This window comes from Xiphophorus maculatus, chromosome 20, assembly GCF_002775205.1.
Source record: "Xiphophorus maculatus strain JP 163 A chromosome 20, X_maculatus-5.0-male, whole genome shotgun sequence".
NCBI lineage: Eukaryota > Metazoa > Chordata > Actinopteri > Cyprinodontiformes > Poeciliidae > Xiphophorus > Xiphophorus maculatus.
The window spans coordinates 25,595,260-25,611,695 of NC_036462.1; the positions used below are offsets into that span (position 1 = coordinate 25,595,260).

The 16,436-nt window shown below is 40.0% G+C and overlaps 1 protein-coding gene across 5 annotated transcripts in view; it reads left to right on the plus strand.

Annotated features, from left to right (window-relative positions):
- Positions 1-2,759: 2,759 nt before the first annotated feature.
- Positions 2,760-16,436, plus strand: part of celf4 (CUGBP Elav-like family member 4) — a 120,328-nt gene continuing 106,651 nt past the window's right edge. For 3 of the 5 annotated variants that reach the window (XM_014468381.2, XM_023324876.1, XM_023324877.1), the window contains exon 1: positions 2,761-3,600. In XM_014468381.2, the coding sequence (XP_014323867.1) occupies positions 3,336-3,600 (265 nt within the window). In that variant the 5' untranslated portion in view covers positions 2,761-3,335. Of the gene's footprint in view, positions 3,601-16,436 lie in introns of all 5 variants that reach the window. The other 2 variants (XM_023324878.1, XM_023324875.1) reach the window with 2 other exon arrangements.

Consider the following 16,436-nt stretch of genomic DNA (forward strand, 5'->3'; position numbering starts at 1 on the left):
CAATGATTTGTGCCCTCTCGTTTTTTTTCTCTTGTATTAAAAATTATTGCTGGAGGTAAGTCAGGCGTGAGCGCCGGGCGGGACCGCTGAGCTGAACGGAGTGTGGCCCCCGGGGAGGGCTGAAAGGACAGAGCGGAGCATGGTGTCATGCCTAAAGAAAAGCCAAGCTCCGTACAGTTCCCCCTACCCGGACCCTCAGCGACTCCCACACCCCCAACCCAACCAGTAAAAGTGTTCGGGCTCAATCATGGCATGAGAATGGGATGACTTTACTGGGCCATTTAGCTGGCAGAAGAGCAAAAAGAGAACAGGGGCACTGTGATACCCATCAGTCTTTTGTAAGCTAATGGGTCACTAATGTCTTAGTGGTGTCTGGTGGTATGATGGGCCAAATATTCCTGGGAAAAGTAACATAATTCAACAGAGTTTCTTTAATTTGGCACATTTTGTGTAATGATATGGTCATCCACATGGCTTTTCTCATTTGGATGACCACATGAGAAAATAAACTATTGGATTTTGAGCAGCTGCAATAAGACAAATATATTCTATTTGCCATAGAAACATTGAAAGTTCAACAGCTTAAAATGGGTAGATTATACTAAGTTTCCAAAATGTACTTCTTCTACTCTGATTCTAACTAAATGATGCTAGGTTCTCAATGTTTTTTGCTATAATCTGATTTCACACACATGTAATGGCCTATTTGTGATTTTATGTTCTATCAATCAAACTCAACTCCAACAATTAATGGTTTATGCATGTATTTAAAATTCAATCAATCAATTAATCAAATGAATTTAATTAGGAAAATTAATTTCCTCATTTAATCAATGAAGAAATTATGTTGCTTGATAAAATTTTTTACAACCTATAAACTCAGATAAATTTATGGTTTAACACATTAAGTGACTCATGTCTAATGGACGCCGATGCCTCAGCTGCGTCCTCCGTGGCAAAATGACTAGCAGGCAAAAAAGAATTACTTTTATACATAATCACAAAAATGGATCCTCTGTTCCTTTTAGGAGTTAGAGGACGGTGAACTGGCTCTCTCGGGAAATGAAACAGAGTTCCCAAACATGCAGACGAAACGATAGCTCTATTACAGAGTCAAAATAAAACACAGAAGGCTACCTGATCCCAAGCTAGTGGGCATTTACAATGTTGGTCTTTGATATGGAAAATATGGCGGCTTTCTGCACAGGGTGGCATGACGGTGCCACGAGGCCAAAAAAAGGCATTTGCCTGTTGTGCACCATCTGGGCTCTTCATTGCTTGCTTGCATGTCCAGTCCATGTGAACAGACACATAGGATAAACACTGGGAGGAGATATAGCTGTTTTCTGTGCATGGCATAGAAACTGGCACACTTTATTCACACACCTTATGATTCGGCACTAGATTAAAGAGGCTATTTCAGTGTTTTTGAGGAAGTCTGGGCTGATTTGACCTTAGATCAACATTTAGGATCATCTATTTTATAGAATCAAACATGGAGAACCAACATCTAGTTTTATCAAATCATGAATCCCGAGAATCCCCTACTAGTTTATAAAGTCTTATTCTTACTAAACATGAGGAATCAATATCCGTATAGTTCTATACTTTTTTATTTTATTTTATTTTGTCTGTATGTCCTCTAACGTGAAGCCCTTTGAACTGCCTTATTGCTGAAAGTGTGCTATATAAATCAAATTATCTTACCCTACCTTGTCTGGCTAAAATAATCCATCTAATCTATCTAGTTTCTTATCCTGTGATAAATTAGAAAATAAAAGTGACATTCTGCAGAAGCGGCTTTGTTGCGGAAAACAGATCTCACCTCCACTGTGGTAGTGGAAGAAAAATACCTTTTTGTCTCGGTTAACAACGAATGGTCTGTACATACAGTTCCACCACAGAACTGTATGTACTCTTCCATTATTTTAAATGGAAGAGTGTGAATAACACATTCATATAAATCTACATTTATCACTTCATCTTCATCACTCCATTAAAACTTCCATTTGTTCCCTCTTGTTCTTGTGGGATTCCTCTCCTTCCTCCATGTGGCCCCTCTGTACGCCACTCGGCGGTGCTCACAGACTTCCTCTTTCGGGAGAGAAAAAAAATCAAGCCGTCTACAGTCAACATGACTCTAGATGCTGGATCTAATAACTCGTCATCTAACCAGCGAGGCGAACAATAACAACACTCTGTGTTTCTTCTGGACTTGAAACGAGCTGTAGGACGAATTGTCACACACCGTTTTCCTCCAAAGGAAGCAAATATGTTGGCTTCGGCTGGCGGAGCTACGTTTCAGCACCGCGGAGCTGTCCGTCGGCCAATGGAGAAGCGGGGAGGCAGCGGCTCTCTCTGCCGCTGGAGGAGGAAATTGAGCAAGAACGACGCGAAAGAATGTGAACTTAAACGCAACCACTTTAAAACACAATCTATATGTTTCATAGCTTATGTCTGGTGGGATGGAAACATGAGCAAAACAGTGTTGTTCCTCAGATGAGACGCATTTCTCAGTCGGTCTCACTGTGTAACTTGAAGTTGGTGCGCGAGCCGCTATTTGCTCTGGGTTGGAGCACAAAGGACCGTATTCTCTATATTTCTCTATTTATAGACCCTCTTCCCTCCATGGAATGTACCACTGGCTCTTCGCATAAGGAAGAGGGGGAGAGAAAACGGTTCGGTTTATAAATAGTGAGCTTAAAGCGCCCCCCCATTTCACTCGAAACTCCCCGCCGCCCTGGCAAGCATTGAGCAGGTCCTGTCCGTTTAAACCGAGAAGACACCCATACCAAGTCCTCAATGCAAAAAAAAATTAATAAATAAAAGGGTGCCAAGAAGCTGGGACGGAGGAACGTGGGTGTAAATAGACAGTGAACGCTGCTGCTCTCTCTCTCTCCTGCTCTCCTATTTCTCTCTCTCTCTCTCTCCCCCCCTCTTCTTTCCTCTCTTTCTTTCTCTCTTTTATGAAATCAATGAACGAGTTATTGGGTAAGACATAAATACAAGGAATCAAAGCCTCCATCGGGACCAACTGGCACTGCGCGCCTTTTTTTATTTTTGATATGAGTCTTCGCCGCACGCTACATGTGTTTTCCAATCATTGTAAATACTGGCTTTGATAGGACGAGAGCGGACCCTCTCTGGCACGACTTGGTCTCGGAACCCAAATTTTCTTTTTTTTTTTCTTTTTCTTTTTTTTTTTTTTATATTATTATTTTTTTCTTTTTCCTCTTCTTCTTCTTCAAAAAAGAGAGAAAACGATTCCCCGCCCGTCGCCGTCTGCCGCCGTCGTCCTGTACCTCTACCCAACTCTCACCGCGGCAGGTCCGAAGATGGCAACTTTAACCAACGGGCAGGTGGACGGCGCGGTGCACGGTGTCGTGTCCGCCAGCACGAACGGGCTCGTGAACGGATTAAGCCACAGCCCGGCGGGATGCCCGGCCACCATACCCATGAAGGACCACGATGCCATCAAACTCTTCATCGGCCAGATCCCCCGCAACCTGGACGAGAAGGACCTCCGGCCCCTCTTCGAGGAGTTCGGCAAGATTTACGAGCTCACTGTGTTGAAGGACCGCTTCACGGGCATGCACAAAGGTGGGTCTAACTCCCTCCGGTCCCCCCCGAAGGCTCCGGCGAGGAATCTGGCACACATGACGCACGGATGGGGGACGATTAGTGCGCGAATGTTGGGCAAATTTTGAGACGCCTGAATGAATTTTTTGGGGATTGGGGGGTTTAGTTTTTTTTTGTTTGTTTTTTTGGCGGCAGATGACAGATCTTTTTTCGACCTGGCGCTGGTCTTCAGAGTCACCTTATTGTGCGGAAACATCACGAGAGTGGCCCGAAGAGGGAGTCACGACAGCAAGCGTTATAGAGAGAGTGGATTATGTTTGATTAGCAGAACAGTACGCTCTGCTGCCTGTTACACTATCGGTGTGTGTGAGTGCGTGTGAAAAGGGGGGGGGGGGGGGGGGGAGGGGGCGCGTGGGGGGTGGTGGACGGGTTCACGTGCGTATGAACGTGCAACAGCATTGAGAGTGGGCCCATGAATATACAACTGTGGAAAAAAATTAAGAGACAACTGTACACTTTGCTTTGTTTATTTCATTGCATTACTGAGTACTATTTTCATCTTTAGTCTGTGAACTACTGATAGCATTTTCTTCAAAATCCAAATAGAATATATTACACAGTCATTTTGAGGTTTTGTTTGCAGAAAATTACAACCAAAAGTGAGAAAAGGCTGTCTTTAGACCTGAGTGAGAACAACAGCCAGTGGTGTTTGAACAACGCTGTTTCCATTTAGGAAGAGATTCTACTCAATCCATCTCTGGGTGAAAACACCTGCTTTTCAGTCACAGCTTCAATGCCTTGACTCATACATGATTATCTAAACCCAGTCATGTTTTGTTTACATCATCTAAGGACTCTGATGAGTTTATTTAACTTTACCCCATTTAGGTTTTGGTCGTACAATTTAGACCACAAATAAAAAGCTGCACCTTCAGAACAGCAAATATTTCATGATCGGTTATTAAGTCCTTTAATTTTGATGCCAGAGAAAGTGCCGAAGAGACCGATGCTTTCTCCAACTGTGTGGTGAATGAAGTAATGCTGCACACTGCAGATCAGTTGTCTGAAAGAGCTACTACGTTTTTCTCTCACTTACTACAAACACGAGTTTGTCTATTTGGAAATATTTCTGTTTCTGAAAAACATGGACAGCTGTTTTGTTTAAATTAAGAGTATCAGCTAGGGATGCATGATGAGCTACAGGTTACATGGTGAAGATGTTATGTTTTTATCATAATGGCAATACAAGTAATGATAAAAAAAAGTATTCACAAATTCATCAGGCTTTTAGGTTATGAATATATTGTGTAGAATGAGAGTCTTACAAAAAGAAAAAAAGCTTCTCAAAATGATTGTTTTTGAGAGTAAAAAAAAAAACTACATGGCAATTGTCCAACCCTAGTGTCACCTCTAACTGTTATAAAATTACACTTAAGACGTTTTGATGCTGTATGTCTAAAAAATAGTGACAGCAAATCTGCTACTGGAGCTGATAGCCTGACTAATGGACCAGTTATGGTCATGTTTGTATCTAACTCTACACCTAGCAGAGTGGCAAAAAGGAGTTATTTTGTGCATAACAAGCTCTTTAGTAAGTTTAGAACGTTTTTGCCTAAGTTTGTGTAGGAAAATCCAAATAGCAATAATTTTAACTGATTACTACGTTGTATTATTTTATTAAATATGAAAAAATAATTGTCTGTCTTAAATATAAGCTGCTAGATAATGGTATACATTTTGTATAAAAATATGTTTATATTTTTATTCAAGGTTATAATGAAGTGAGACTATTTACTGGGTTATTCCTAGTTTTAGCTTTAAACCTTTTCCAATCAGCAAACAGAGACTGGAATGTAATGCCATGTTCTAACTTCTCACTTTTTGTCATATATGTAGAGATCCTGGTTTCAAAACAATTCATATTGGTTTCTTTATTTTTTAGGGAAGGTGGGATTTCTCTTTCAGTTGTGAGAAGTAAAGATAGACATTTATTAAAGTAGTTTTTCCTCTAAAAACAGAAATCACAGGTGTAATAGTTACTATTCCTGATCCTTTTTAATAATAAAATTTTCAGCTATAATCATTTTTGGCATCAAATACATAATTAGATTTAGTGCAACAGTGATTCATGGCCTTTTCAGGAGTGACGTAACAGTAGTGGTTCACAAAGTTTGGGTCCGGTCTCCATGTTGGGTCATAAATCAGTAGGTTAATGAAATCATCTACAGAAATCAAATTGACCAACAAAAACTATTGGTAAAGGCATGTTTATGATATAAATGTTCCAAACGATGAACAGTTATATTTAGCAATATGCTGTTTGTTAAATGTGTCAACATTTAGCTTTTGTGTTAAGTAAAGTCAGTGTAGCCTACCAATAATATTCACTGAAGATGAACAATGGTGCTGTGACCCTCTGGTTTAGTAATTAACCATAGTAGTAAATTCTCCTTTGGAAAGGAAATGCAGATCTATTTACATATTTCTGCATTTTAGGCTTTCTGCCTATTCACACCCATAACTGGTTTACTAATGTAATTTATATCCTATGACTATTTTTAACTCAGTTTGCTGAGCTAAAAACCAGAGCGCATAATATGCTAAAAGTCTTACTCGCGCGGGCTTTTTTAAATCAATATCAATGGGCTGTTATCCAACAAGAGTGATAATGCTTTAACTCTTTTTTATTTTTCTCCCTCAGGGGAAGGGTTATTCTTTGCAAATGGCCATCTAATGAGAGGTCACTAATTGATCTGCTGTACCTGAAAAACAAATCCCAGAGGAGTACAGAGCATGAAGAATGAGCAACCACACTGTAAAAAGTTCATTTTGGAGAGTATTGCATTTATAGCCATTAAATGTTTTTACATTTGAGTCCAGCATGCTAGTTTATAATTATAACTTTAGTAAGTAAATTATAATCCTATTTTGGTAACAAATCTAAGAAGGCATGTAGATTGGAAATTAAAAGAATAAATTGTCATGTGTAGAGCAGAAATGGTAGGGTTGAAACATTTACTTGATTGAATGTACCAATTTAGACAAACTTATCTGTGGTTGAGAGAGTTTTAATGATTTAAGTTTGTATCCAGGTTTGAATAGTTCACTGACAGATGAATGCTAAAGGTAAGCTTACAAGCTAAACATTGTAATTCTGAGTTAGCTGTTGTTAATTAAATGCATCTCTCTTTGTCATTGAGTAGCTTTAGTTGCTATGTTGTATTCAGATTTTAAAAAGTTTGCATCCAGCTTTAATGCCTAGCAACAACAGGAATGATAAACAGCGTTGCTAAGTAATAACACAACTTAGTTGTTCTCATCAGGACGAAGGTTTGAATCCTCTGCTGTTAGAATAGATAGCTTTGGCTTTAGCTTTAGCTAGCTTAGCAGTAATACTAAGCTTCACTCAAACTTGTAGGCAAGTTTAGCTTCTTAGCTAGTTGTTGCTAATCTTCACCGTAGCTGTCATGGAAAAGGTTTCACTTTCTATTATAGGACATATTTTAAAGTCTTCCACTTTAAGGCCCTGTTTACACGACAATTTCTGGTGAAAATGGAAGAGTTTTGTTGTGTTTGTAGTGTACATTTACATGAAACCACCGAATGTCCTTTTCTGTCCGGGAATCCCTAGCTCATGCATAGTATGACTCAAAACATAGCTGCTTCCTACAATCCACAGAAGAAGAAACTACTAACAATGCTGGTGTTACTACAATTCGTGTTTCCCCATCAGATACGGTTCCCCCAGCGTCTCTTCACCGCTCCGCACCGCCAAGGTGGCAAAATACACGTGTGTTGTTAAGCGCTCTTATCTAGAGAACTACGGACACCGTGAAAGCTCAAACAACGTGTTTCAGCAAAGTTATCCCACTTTTTTTCCAACTGCACCTTAATCAGACACACATAGTGCGTGTTTTTGGTACCTGATGGGGAAACGCGAATCGACGTGCAATACTAGAAGTAGAACTTTTTTTTTAAACACATGCGCACTTAGTTTCAAAGAACCTAGCACCGACTAGTGGCGTGGCGAGAGCAGTACACCTTTTTGATGTGTACCAGATTGTAATTAGAATGTCTTCATGTAAATATGTTAACAGAAACTAAGCAAAAATTCCATTTTCGTTGGATAATTGTCATGTAAACAGGGCCTTATTGTGTTAGCTGTTACATATAACATGTTGTATAGATATTTTCTCCACATATTTTGATCAAATGTCTGCCCAAATAGAAGTTATGCAAATGGTTAATATAAACTGTAGCAGCTTGTTTCATCGTTGTGATGTTTAAGCTTTCTCTGTCCAATATAAACAACGTGCAAAATCAACCATGTGTTAGGAATAGATTATGACATCCAAACAATTTCTGGCATTGATATTGTGTGCAGGCATAGCAAGAAACCAAAGAGGTGGGCGAAAGTGAGCGCAGAAATGGGGGGGGGGATCTTTTATTAATAGTCCAGCTGTAGTAGCGACTCCCTCTTGGATGGTTAATCACCGGCGGCCCCAGAACTATAGGCATTGCTCGCCAGCTGATTCTAAGAACTGTCTTTTTGCCGCGATATACAGCCCTGCTTCCCAGGCTGGGGCCCCCGCTTTCATTAGTGAGCCCCCGCTGTGCTCATATTTTAACTAGCTGGAGGCTCTATACTCCTTTAGCTTGCCACCTCGCTGGCAGACTGCAAGCTGTTTGAAGGCCCGTGTTTCCTTCACTGCCTCTCAGCACCTTCCCGAGGTTCCCGTGGAAGATTTCCAAATTAGCAGTAAAAGACAGCACGACGCGCACATTACAGGCAAAGTGACTCACTGTGCGCGCTTCGATCATATGGCTTTATTGAAGTCTTTCGCTGAATAACGTGCACCAGGTAACAAAAGAGGTTGAGAGTAAATGAGTAGCAGCAGAGTTAAAAGTCTTTGTTAGAAATATCGGTTTTCAGTGTCATTAAAAACATAGGTACGTTTTTGTCAATTTTATGCTTAAACTCATTGATTGAAATTTAGCTTTTTTTTTAACTCAACTCCACTTTCTCCTCCTTTCACTTGGCCTTTTTATATCATTTGCCATTTTTTTCAAATCCTGTTACAGAGCGCAGACAGTACCACTGAGGGCACGATGACCCTTTAAGGTGTGATGTGCTTCATTGGAGTGAAGTCTGTAGGTCTGCTCACCAGAAAGCCCCTCCTACTATCCTCCCCTTCATTTTCCCCCTTTTTCATTAACTCTGCTTGACAGTGTTCACTCTTTTCTTTTCCCTCTCTTTCTGTGTCTTTAAATCATGCGCTGATGTGGTGCCTGTTCAGTTGCAGTGCACTGTGCTTTCGTAATGGCCGTGGCAGCCTCTCCGTTGTTGCTGGAGATGCTCGCATACATTTTCTTCACGGTTTTGTTTTATAACAGTTGTATCTTTAAACGTGCACTTACAGTAACTGACTTTTGTTAACTATATCATCACTCTTTATTTGTGTAACGAGTTCATTTAACTTTATTGTAAGGCGTGTTTTATGAAGAAACTTTGTTTTTAGAAGCTGTTGGACGAGTTACTGGGATGAAGATATACCAAGGTTGTGTGAAATTAAGCTTTTAAAATAATTTTAAAAAATTCTGTCCCTGAAGCTTGAAGTCATTCTAATGAATGTCAGAGAAAGTGACCAAAGTTGTTTTCTACAGTATGAAGCTTAAAGTCAGCTTTCTTGCAGAATTAAGGCAAAATGAGGTTTTTGAAAATATTTGGGGTATGGACTTAAAATATTGTTTTCCAATGATGAGTAAAGTGACAGAAATAGTTTTAAAAATTCATCAAAATTTATTTCTAGTTCTAAATCAATAACAAATTCTAATCTAAGCGCTACAAAAGCAAACACTGCTCTCAGAAATGTATCGCTTTCCATGACAAAGTTAAATGGTCCACTGCTCAGTGCTAGCACCACCCATTACTCTTGTCCTTAAAGTAGCTGACTGCAGACTGGCTTAGCAGATAGCCTGACTACTTAACCAGCTAATATTAGCTTCTTGTGGTTGTTTTAGTTGGTAAAAAATAATAATAGAAATTGTTCTTATGCACTTGGCTTTTGAAAACAATGTTTCTTCTATATTCTTGTATATGTAAATGTATCAAAATTGCAGTATTAGAAAACAAACTTGGCTACTAATCATCATGAGAAATTATTTTAGGAGTAGTCAGAATAATTGAATGAAAACAAATATGCATTTTTGTTTAAATTTTGTGTAAGTACTGTGAAATCTATCCCTATCTTATCATTCCATAAGAATTTCATATCAAGAAGTACCTTTACTGTTTTAATGCTCCCTTTGAAGAAATACACCCCTATTATGGCCGTTGTCAGTTGTGCATGTGATACTATTGTCATAAGCCTTCCCATAATGACTCTATGTATCACTTGTAATCTAGTCTTTAGGATTGTGTCTCTCGCTGGAATGGGTGTAGGGGAGGATAGAAGCCGGGGAGCGGGGGTCAGCTGAGCTTGATAGCGGGCGCCGGGACATCAGCGCAGCGCTACATCCTCTCAATGATTTTATTTCTCTCCCCTCTGCGACCAAGCCATGCTAATAGAGGCCATTTATAATGGTCACCGGCTGGTGCTGCTGCTGCTACCAAGCACAACGGGGCTGAGAAGCATGGCGAGCACAAAGAGCTGGCCCTTTCTCCTCTCGCTGGCAATGCAGCATGGGAGGTGGGGATCCGTTCAAAAGGAGTAGGTGTAGAAATGATTGCCAGAACTATTCATCAGCCCGGATTTTATGTCGTAATCACTGCGGCAATTGAGCTGTGATGATATGGAGATGACATTTAAGAAGTGGAGCTACTTTTCTTTTTCTTTTTTTTTTTACCACCGTTGCGTCTTCGTGCAGCATTTGCGTTCCAAGTCAAACCTTTACCTTGAAACTTTTTTCCCCCCTCCCTTTCTTCTTCACTTCTTAGTAAATGCAAATGCAGCTGTTACCAAGACTGTATCATTGCTGTTGCTTCATCTGGATGTAATTCAATTCAAGTAATGTATTTGTCCTTGGTCAAGCTAAATACATTTGGAAGCAGCCTTCGCCATGGGCTCAGACAGTTAAAATAGTTAGAAAGCTAGAGAGTTGCTCAAAGTCAAAGCAGGTGTCGAAATCTCATTTGGAGTTGGGTCTAATCGTCCATTTTGACGTGACGGGTGATATAAGCAACAAAACAAGCTACGGGTAGAGCAAACCCTTTACCAGAGGTCCTGTTTGTTCTGCATCTAACAAATAAAATGAGATGCTTTGCTGGGAGAGTAGGACATGCTTTGACTTTTAGTAAATATTGCAAAAGTCTTCATAACCCTTGAACCGTTTCACATTTTGTCACCTGACAACCACAAACGTCAATGTATTTTAAATGAGTGGACAACAGAAAGAAGTGCAAATGTATGTAATATTAAGTGAAGGATAAGAGTAGCTTGGTTTCGAAGTACTTTTTGGTATTACCAAAGCTTCTCAATTAGATTTAGGTTTGGGCTTTGACTGGACAATTCTAACAGATGAAAATGGTTGAACTGGAACCATTCCTTTTTAGCTATGACTGTATTGTAAAAGTTATTCTCTCTTTGGATGTTGGAAGCATGTCCCAATTTCAAGTGTTTTGCAGACTTTAGTACTATTTTGCCTTGATTACCTTTTATTTAACTCATCCTCCTGCAAGAAGCTGACGTCACAATGCACACGTTTTACAGTGTTGGTAGGCTTGCAGGTGTGCCGTACGTTTTCTCCAACAAGCCTCAGAGGCCTACATAAAACAGTTTCATTAGTTAAGAAATTTTGGTTGTACTGGACTTTATTTTGAGATATTAGAGTAAAGGACATTCAATTAATGCTTGCAGTTCTTTCCCCTTTTTTCTTTTATAGTTGTAAAAAAAAAAAAAAATTTAAGAATGTGTTTTCATCCACTGTATATTCTTGCCCTACTTTGTGTAATTTAATCAGCTAAACTCAAGAACATTAAAAGTTTGTAATTATAATGTGACAAAATGTGGAAAGGTTGAGGGGTTTGAATGCTGCTGTAAGTCAGAGTTATTGAAATAAAACAAGAGGATGCAGTTTAAGGACCACTTCCAGTGCTGTTTAAATTCGCCCATAGTGCAGATGGTCTATGCTACAGATGGGGAGGCTACAATCAGTGCAGGTCATAAAGCGAGTTATGGTTCCCCCCTAAACACTTTTTGCATTGATATTTCAGCCTTTTACCTGAGCATGTCGGGCAAGCGGATACACAAAGAGAACAGATCGTGGGGCTCGCTGCATTCACCGAGGCCAGGAAGTCACGATGCCAAGAACAGGAAAGAGTCGTGCTGCGTCTTATTACAGGCAATTAGATGTTACAGGTTGCTGTCTGCAGCAGAGGAAAAAGACGTCTAAAATCAGACCTGACTTTGAACAAAGAAAGAAGACAAGCTGGGCTGTGTTTCTTCGTCCTGCAGGTCTGCGTTAATGCAGCAGGAGTTTCGTTCGAAAAATTTCACTCGGGTTGCATCATCCCCTCGATAGGATGATTCTCCCTCCTCCTCCCCCTCCTTCTCCTCTTCCTCCTCCTCGCCCGTTTGGCTTGGGATGCCTCTATGACTGATTGTTTGTGTGGGGGTGTGTGTGTGTGTGTGTTAATGCGTTCCTTCTCTGCCTGGCCCAGAAAGCTCTGCACAGCTCAGTTCAGAACTAAACTTTGTGACCCGCTTCTCCAGAAGATGGATCACAACGGATTTTTGAGGTTTTCGTCAGGAGTGTGTGACATCACAACACGCCTTTAGAACATCGCTCGACCACCAAAAGCCACGAAACTTGTGTCCTCTCGCGTTCTGTCAGAGCCGGGAACTGCCAAGCAACAAGAGGTAAACAAGAGGTGGAGACAGAGCAGAGGATAATTTGTCAGGGTAATGCTGCCTCCGTTGTCCATTATTATTGGAGAAGACTTGTCGGCGAGGGGAGCTGGCTGATGGCCGAGCAGGGAGCCAGTTAGTCACAGTGAGAGATGGCTCGATCGGGCTAAAGGAGGGAGCGCTCGTGGAGCTCCCGCCAGTATTAGCATGCTAACAGCCGGTGTGGAGTGATATGGCCTGTCAGGGAGGTGGGGCCCTCTGGCTTCTCTGACCTCGCCAGTACTATCCTTATAACCGCTGACCTTTACATACGCGCACAGGGAGGTGCTGCGAAGGCGTGCTTCTTCTTCTCATTTAACTTCCCTAAACCGCAACAGAAATTAATAAACAGCATTTAAGCCGCAGTTTGGTGTCAAAACATGTCTGTTAGTGTTGCAAAGAAGACGAACGATGATGTGTTTTTGAAATGGCTTTTAATTCGAAAATGAACTTTTTTAGAAACATAATTTATTTGCTTTACAGACAATGTTTAGGTTATTATACAGGAGCTCTTATATTACTAAGTTATGGCTTTTCTGTTGATGATAAGAGTTTTAACGAGGCCTGTGACCGTATGAGACAGTCAATAATTAGTTTATACAAAACAGAAAAGCATCATTTGCTCTTCTTACTGCTAAAATAATCAGAAAAAATAATTTCTACATTTATAATAATTTCTTCGATCCATTTTTTTTTTTTCACTTTTGCTTTGATTTGATATATAAGCAAAAATAGCCATTAAAACCCCGTTCGGCTCCTCAGACAGAAAGCTTCCCGGCTGTTTGCTGTTCATGCAGTTGAGCCACAAATTCTTCCTTCAACCAAGAAGTTGGTTTCTGACTGGAAAAGAGACAGACATCTCTCAAATAATAATAAAATAATAAAAGAGTTGAAAAGGAGTTTCAGTTTTGAAGATAATTGTAATTAAAGTAATTTATCTGTTTTTCTTTACATATTTAAAAAACATGGTATTGTGATATAATATACACAATAACTAATGGAACAAACCATCAATCAAACCTTATGCACTTCCATGTGTACTTTTATTATTTATCTTTGGTGACGAGCTTCTTGTCTTTAAGGCTGGAAAGCCGCCTTGCCATCACACTAATATTTAGGTCTTTCCCAGATTCCCCATCCGATCCAGGTCAGTGCTCTCTCTGGGTCTCTCCAAATTATTAACATTATTTCCATTCATAAGAAACATGTCGGTAAGGATAAAAAGTCACTTTTAGCCTGGCCTAAATCTGACAGGGGTTTGAACATTTTGTGGCTTAACTCTACCAGTTACTGACGAACCTTTCATGGGATTTGCCCTGGCAACAAACCTGAGTCTGATTTCGATACAGTTGTAGAAAAGTCAGATCTCTCTGGCATTTTGAAATCTGAACTTTTTAAACCTTTGCATATATTCATATTGGTGACTAGTCCATGCCTGAGGGCGCACCCTATTTCTGAGAATTTGTTGGCAGTCTACCAGCACAGAGTAGCTGCTAAGCTTAACAGTGTTCCCATTAAGAAGACTAACTTTAGAAATATAAGAATACCAAGAAGAATCGAGCTGGTTTTCCTTTTTTCAGGTTTTTGTAAACTAAATATTGATATTTTAATACATAAAATGTTTAAAAAAGCAGCGCTGTGCCGCTTTTTAAAAACATTTCTAAGGCCAAAAACTTTTCCGGAGTGGATTAGGTTTTGTGTTTTTTGTCACAGCTAAGTAGCCTACAGCAGAGTGAGAATGAAGCCGGCCCTAAATGTTTCATCAACATTTGGCCTTTTGCCTTCTTTAAAAAGAGTCCGATAATGCTCACACTTGAATCCATTTTTTTTCCTTCTCTCTACTTGTTTACTAATGTCTGCTCTCTCGTTCGAGTGTTCATTGTCCCATTGTGCCTTTCTTTCAGTCTTGACTAAAGGAAAACCATTATTTTTGACAAGTGCTCCTTGGTGAGGTAAATGTTGCCGGTTTTCAAGGCGTTCGCTGCAGCAGAGTATGATTGTGCTTTGTGGAAAATAAAAATAAAAAAACACCTTGAGACTTTCGTCCTCTTAAATGTTTAGTCTGCAGCCCCTTCAAAGCCCCCTGGGTTTAGATGCAAATTACATTACATGTTCTGCGGGAAACGTGACATATTTGAAATGTTGGAAAGTCTAACATTTTGCTTGTGCTTTGTGCTTTTTTTGTGTGATTTTATTTTCATATTTTTGGGTGTTGAGTGGATGAAAATCAACAGCCACTTTCCAGACTTATTGAACTTTTAGCATGTGATGTCATGAGGGTGTTTAGAGGAATATGCAGCATTAGCTTAAATGAAAAGACGTTTTGCATGTAAAGCAGAGACGTTTTGGTTTCATCTGGCCAGATCACCTTCTTCTAAATGTTGGCTTTGTCCCCTACATGACTTCTGTCTCACAGATTAGCTGCATTTATACTGAGGATAATGGTTGGATTCTATTTAGGAATATTAGAGCAAATGGGGGTTAAACAAATGCTTTATATTACTGTTTTTTATTAAAAAAAACAATGGAGAACTTTTCTTCAACTTCATAAATACTATGTGATGGTCTAGAAAAATATGTCAATACAATATTTTGAAGGTTGTTGTTGTAAAGTGACAAAATGTGAAAAATATTTTTGAGTTTTGATGATTTTGCAAGGCACCATGTGTAGCTCCACAGTTTCAGAGGATTAGGATATGTTTACAGTTTTCAGAAGATAACAACTTTCAACTGTGATTGAATTCAGAAACTTGATCCTTCTTGCTTTGCTCTATAAGGCCATTTTGTAACACTCTACCCATCTCCCTGCATGTGCAGAACATATGCATTTCTCAAGACGCATTTGGACATTTTGGATCAGATGTGTCACCTGTTCATATTCATATTTCAGCTTTCGCCAGTTCACTGTCAAATTTTAGACAGGCTCCTTTCACTTCAGTGCATGGGTTTTTAAACGACAGTCGGATCCCAACGTTTTGCGAGCATTTTTCTGATCCAAACCCGACTCAGACCTCTAGTCTGCAGGCGGCAGTGAGCCCAGCTGCAACTCACTGCTGCAGAGGTTTTCCACAAAGAAACAGCAGCATGACACAGCAGCAATATGAAATATGGAGCCAAAGTTTGTCACCAGCTAACTGTGGCAGTGACCCATTAATGCACACTGTGCAGGCATTAATTCTGATTACACAGCCTACTCCAAGACTTCCGGACTCTGTCTAATGCACCCTCTGTCTGCTAGCTTTGATCGGCTGAATTCAGGAAAAATGCAAACAGCTCTGAATCCGTAGATAGATATTATCTCAGTATCTGTGGAGCTTTTCATTTTGACGCAAGTAGATTCAATTACCCTTTCAGACCATACAAAGTAGTTGACTACACAGCCAGCAAATCACACAGCTTTAGTTGATTTATGGTTCATAGAAAGTTGAGTTGATGTTTATTCTCAACCAAATTGCTGAACATAACTCAAAGTGGCGTATCTGGGTCTGCCTGCTAGGATATTCCGAAGGAGGGATTACATGAGTCGTGTACTATTTGTCCCTGACAGAAAGCATGTCAAACATTGGTGAGCATGTGCGACTTGTCAGGCCAGACACATATTTAGCCTCGTCTGTAAGCGGGCTTCTTTGCCGAGCATCGACTGGCAGGTTTTAGTGTCCCTGATTTAATTCACTTTCTCCACGTCTTCCCTCATCCCTATTTTATATCCCGCCCAATTAAAAATGCACCACGTTGACTTGTAAAAAGAAGGTGGAAATGGAGGTTAGGGCTTTTCAAAAAAAAAGAAAAAATCCCTCTCAATTATTCAAAGGCAGGTTTGATTCAGAAAATGGAGGAGGATTAATAAGTCATGTGGAAGGTTTCGTATGTTTGGGTGACAAACCCTGTCTTGGGTCGGCGGGGAGCGTCAATGAAAAAAAACCAAGAAGTTTGTTTTGCATTTGCTATGATACGTCTTTACTGAAAAGGTAA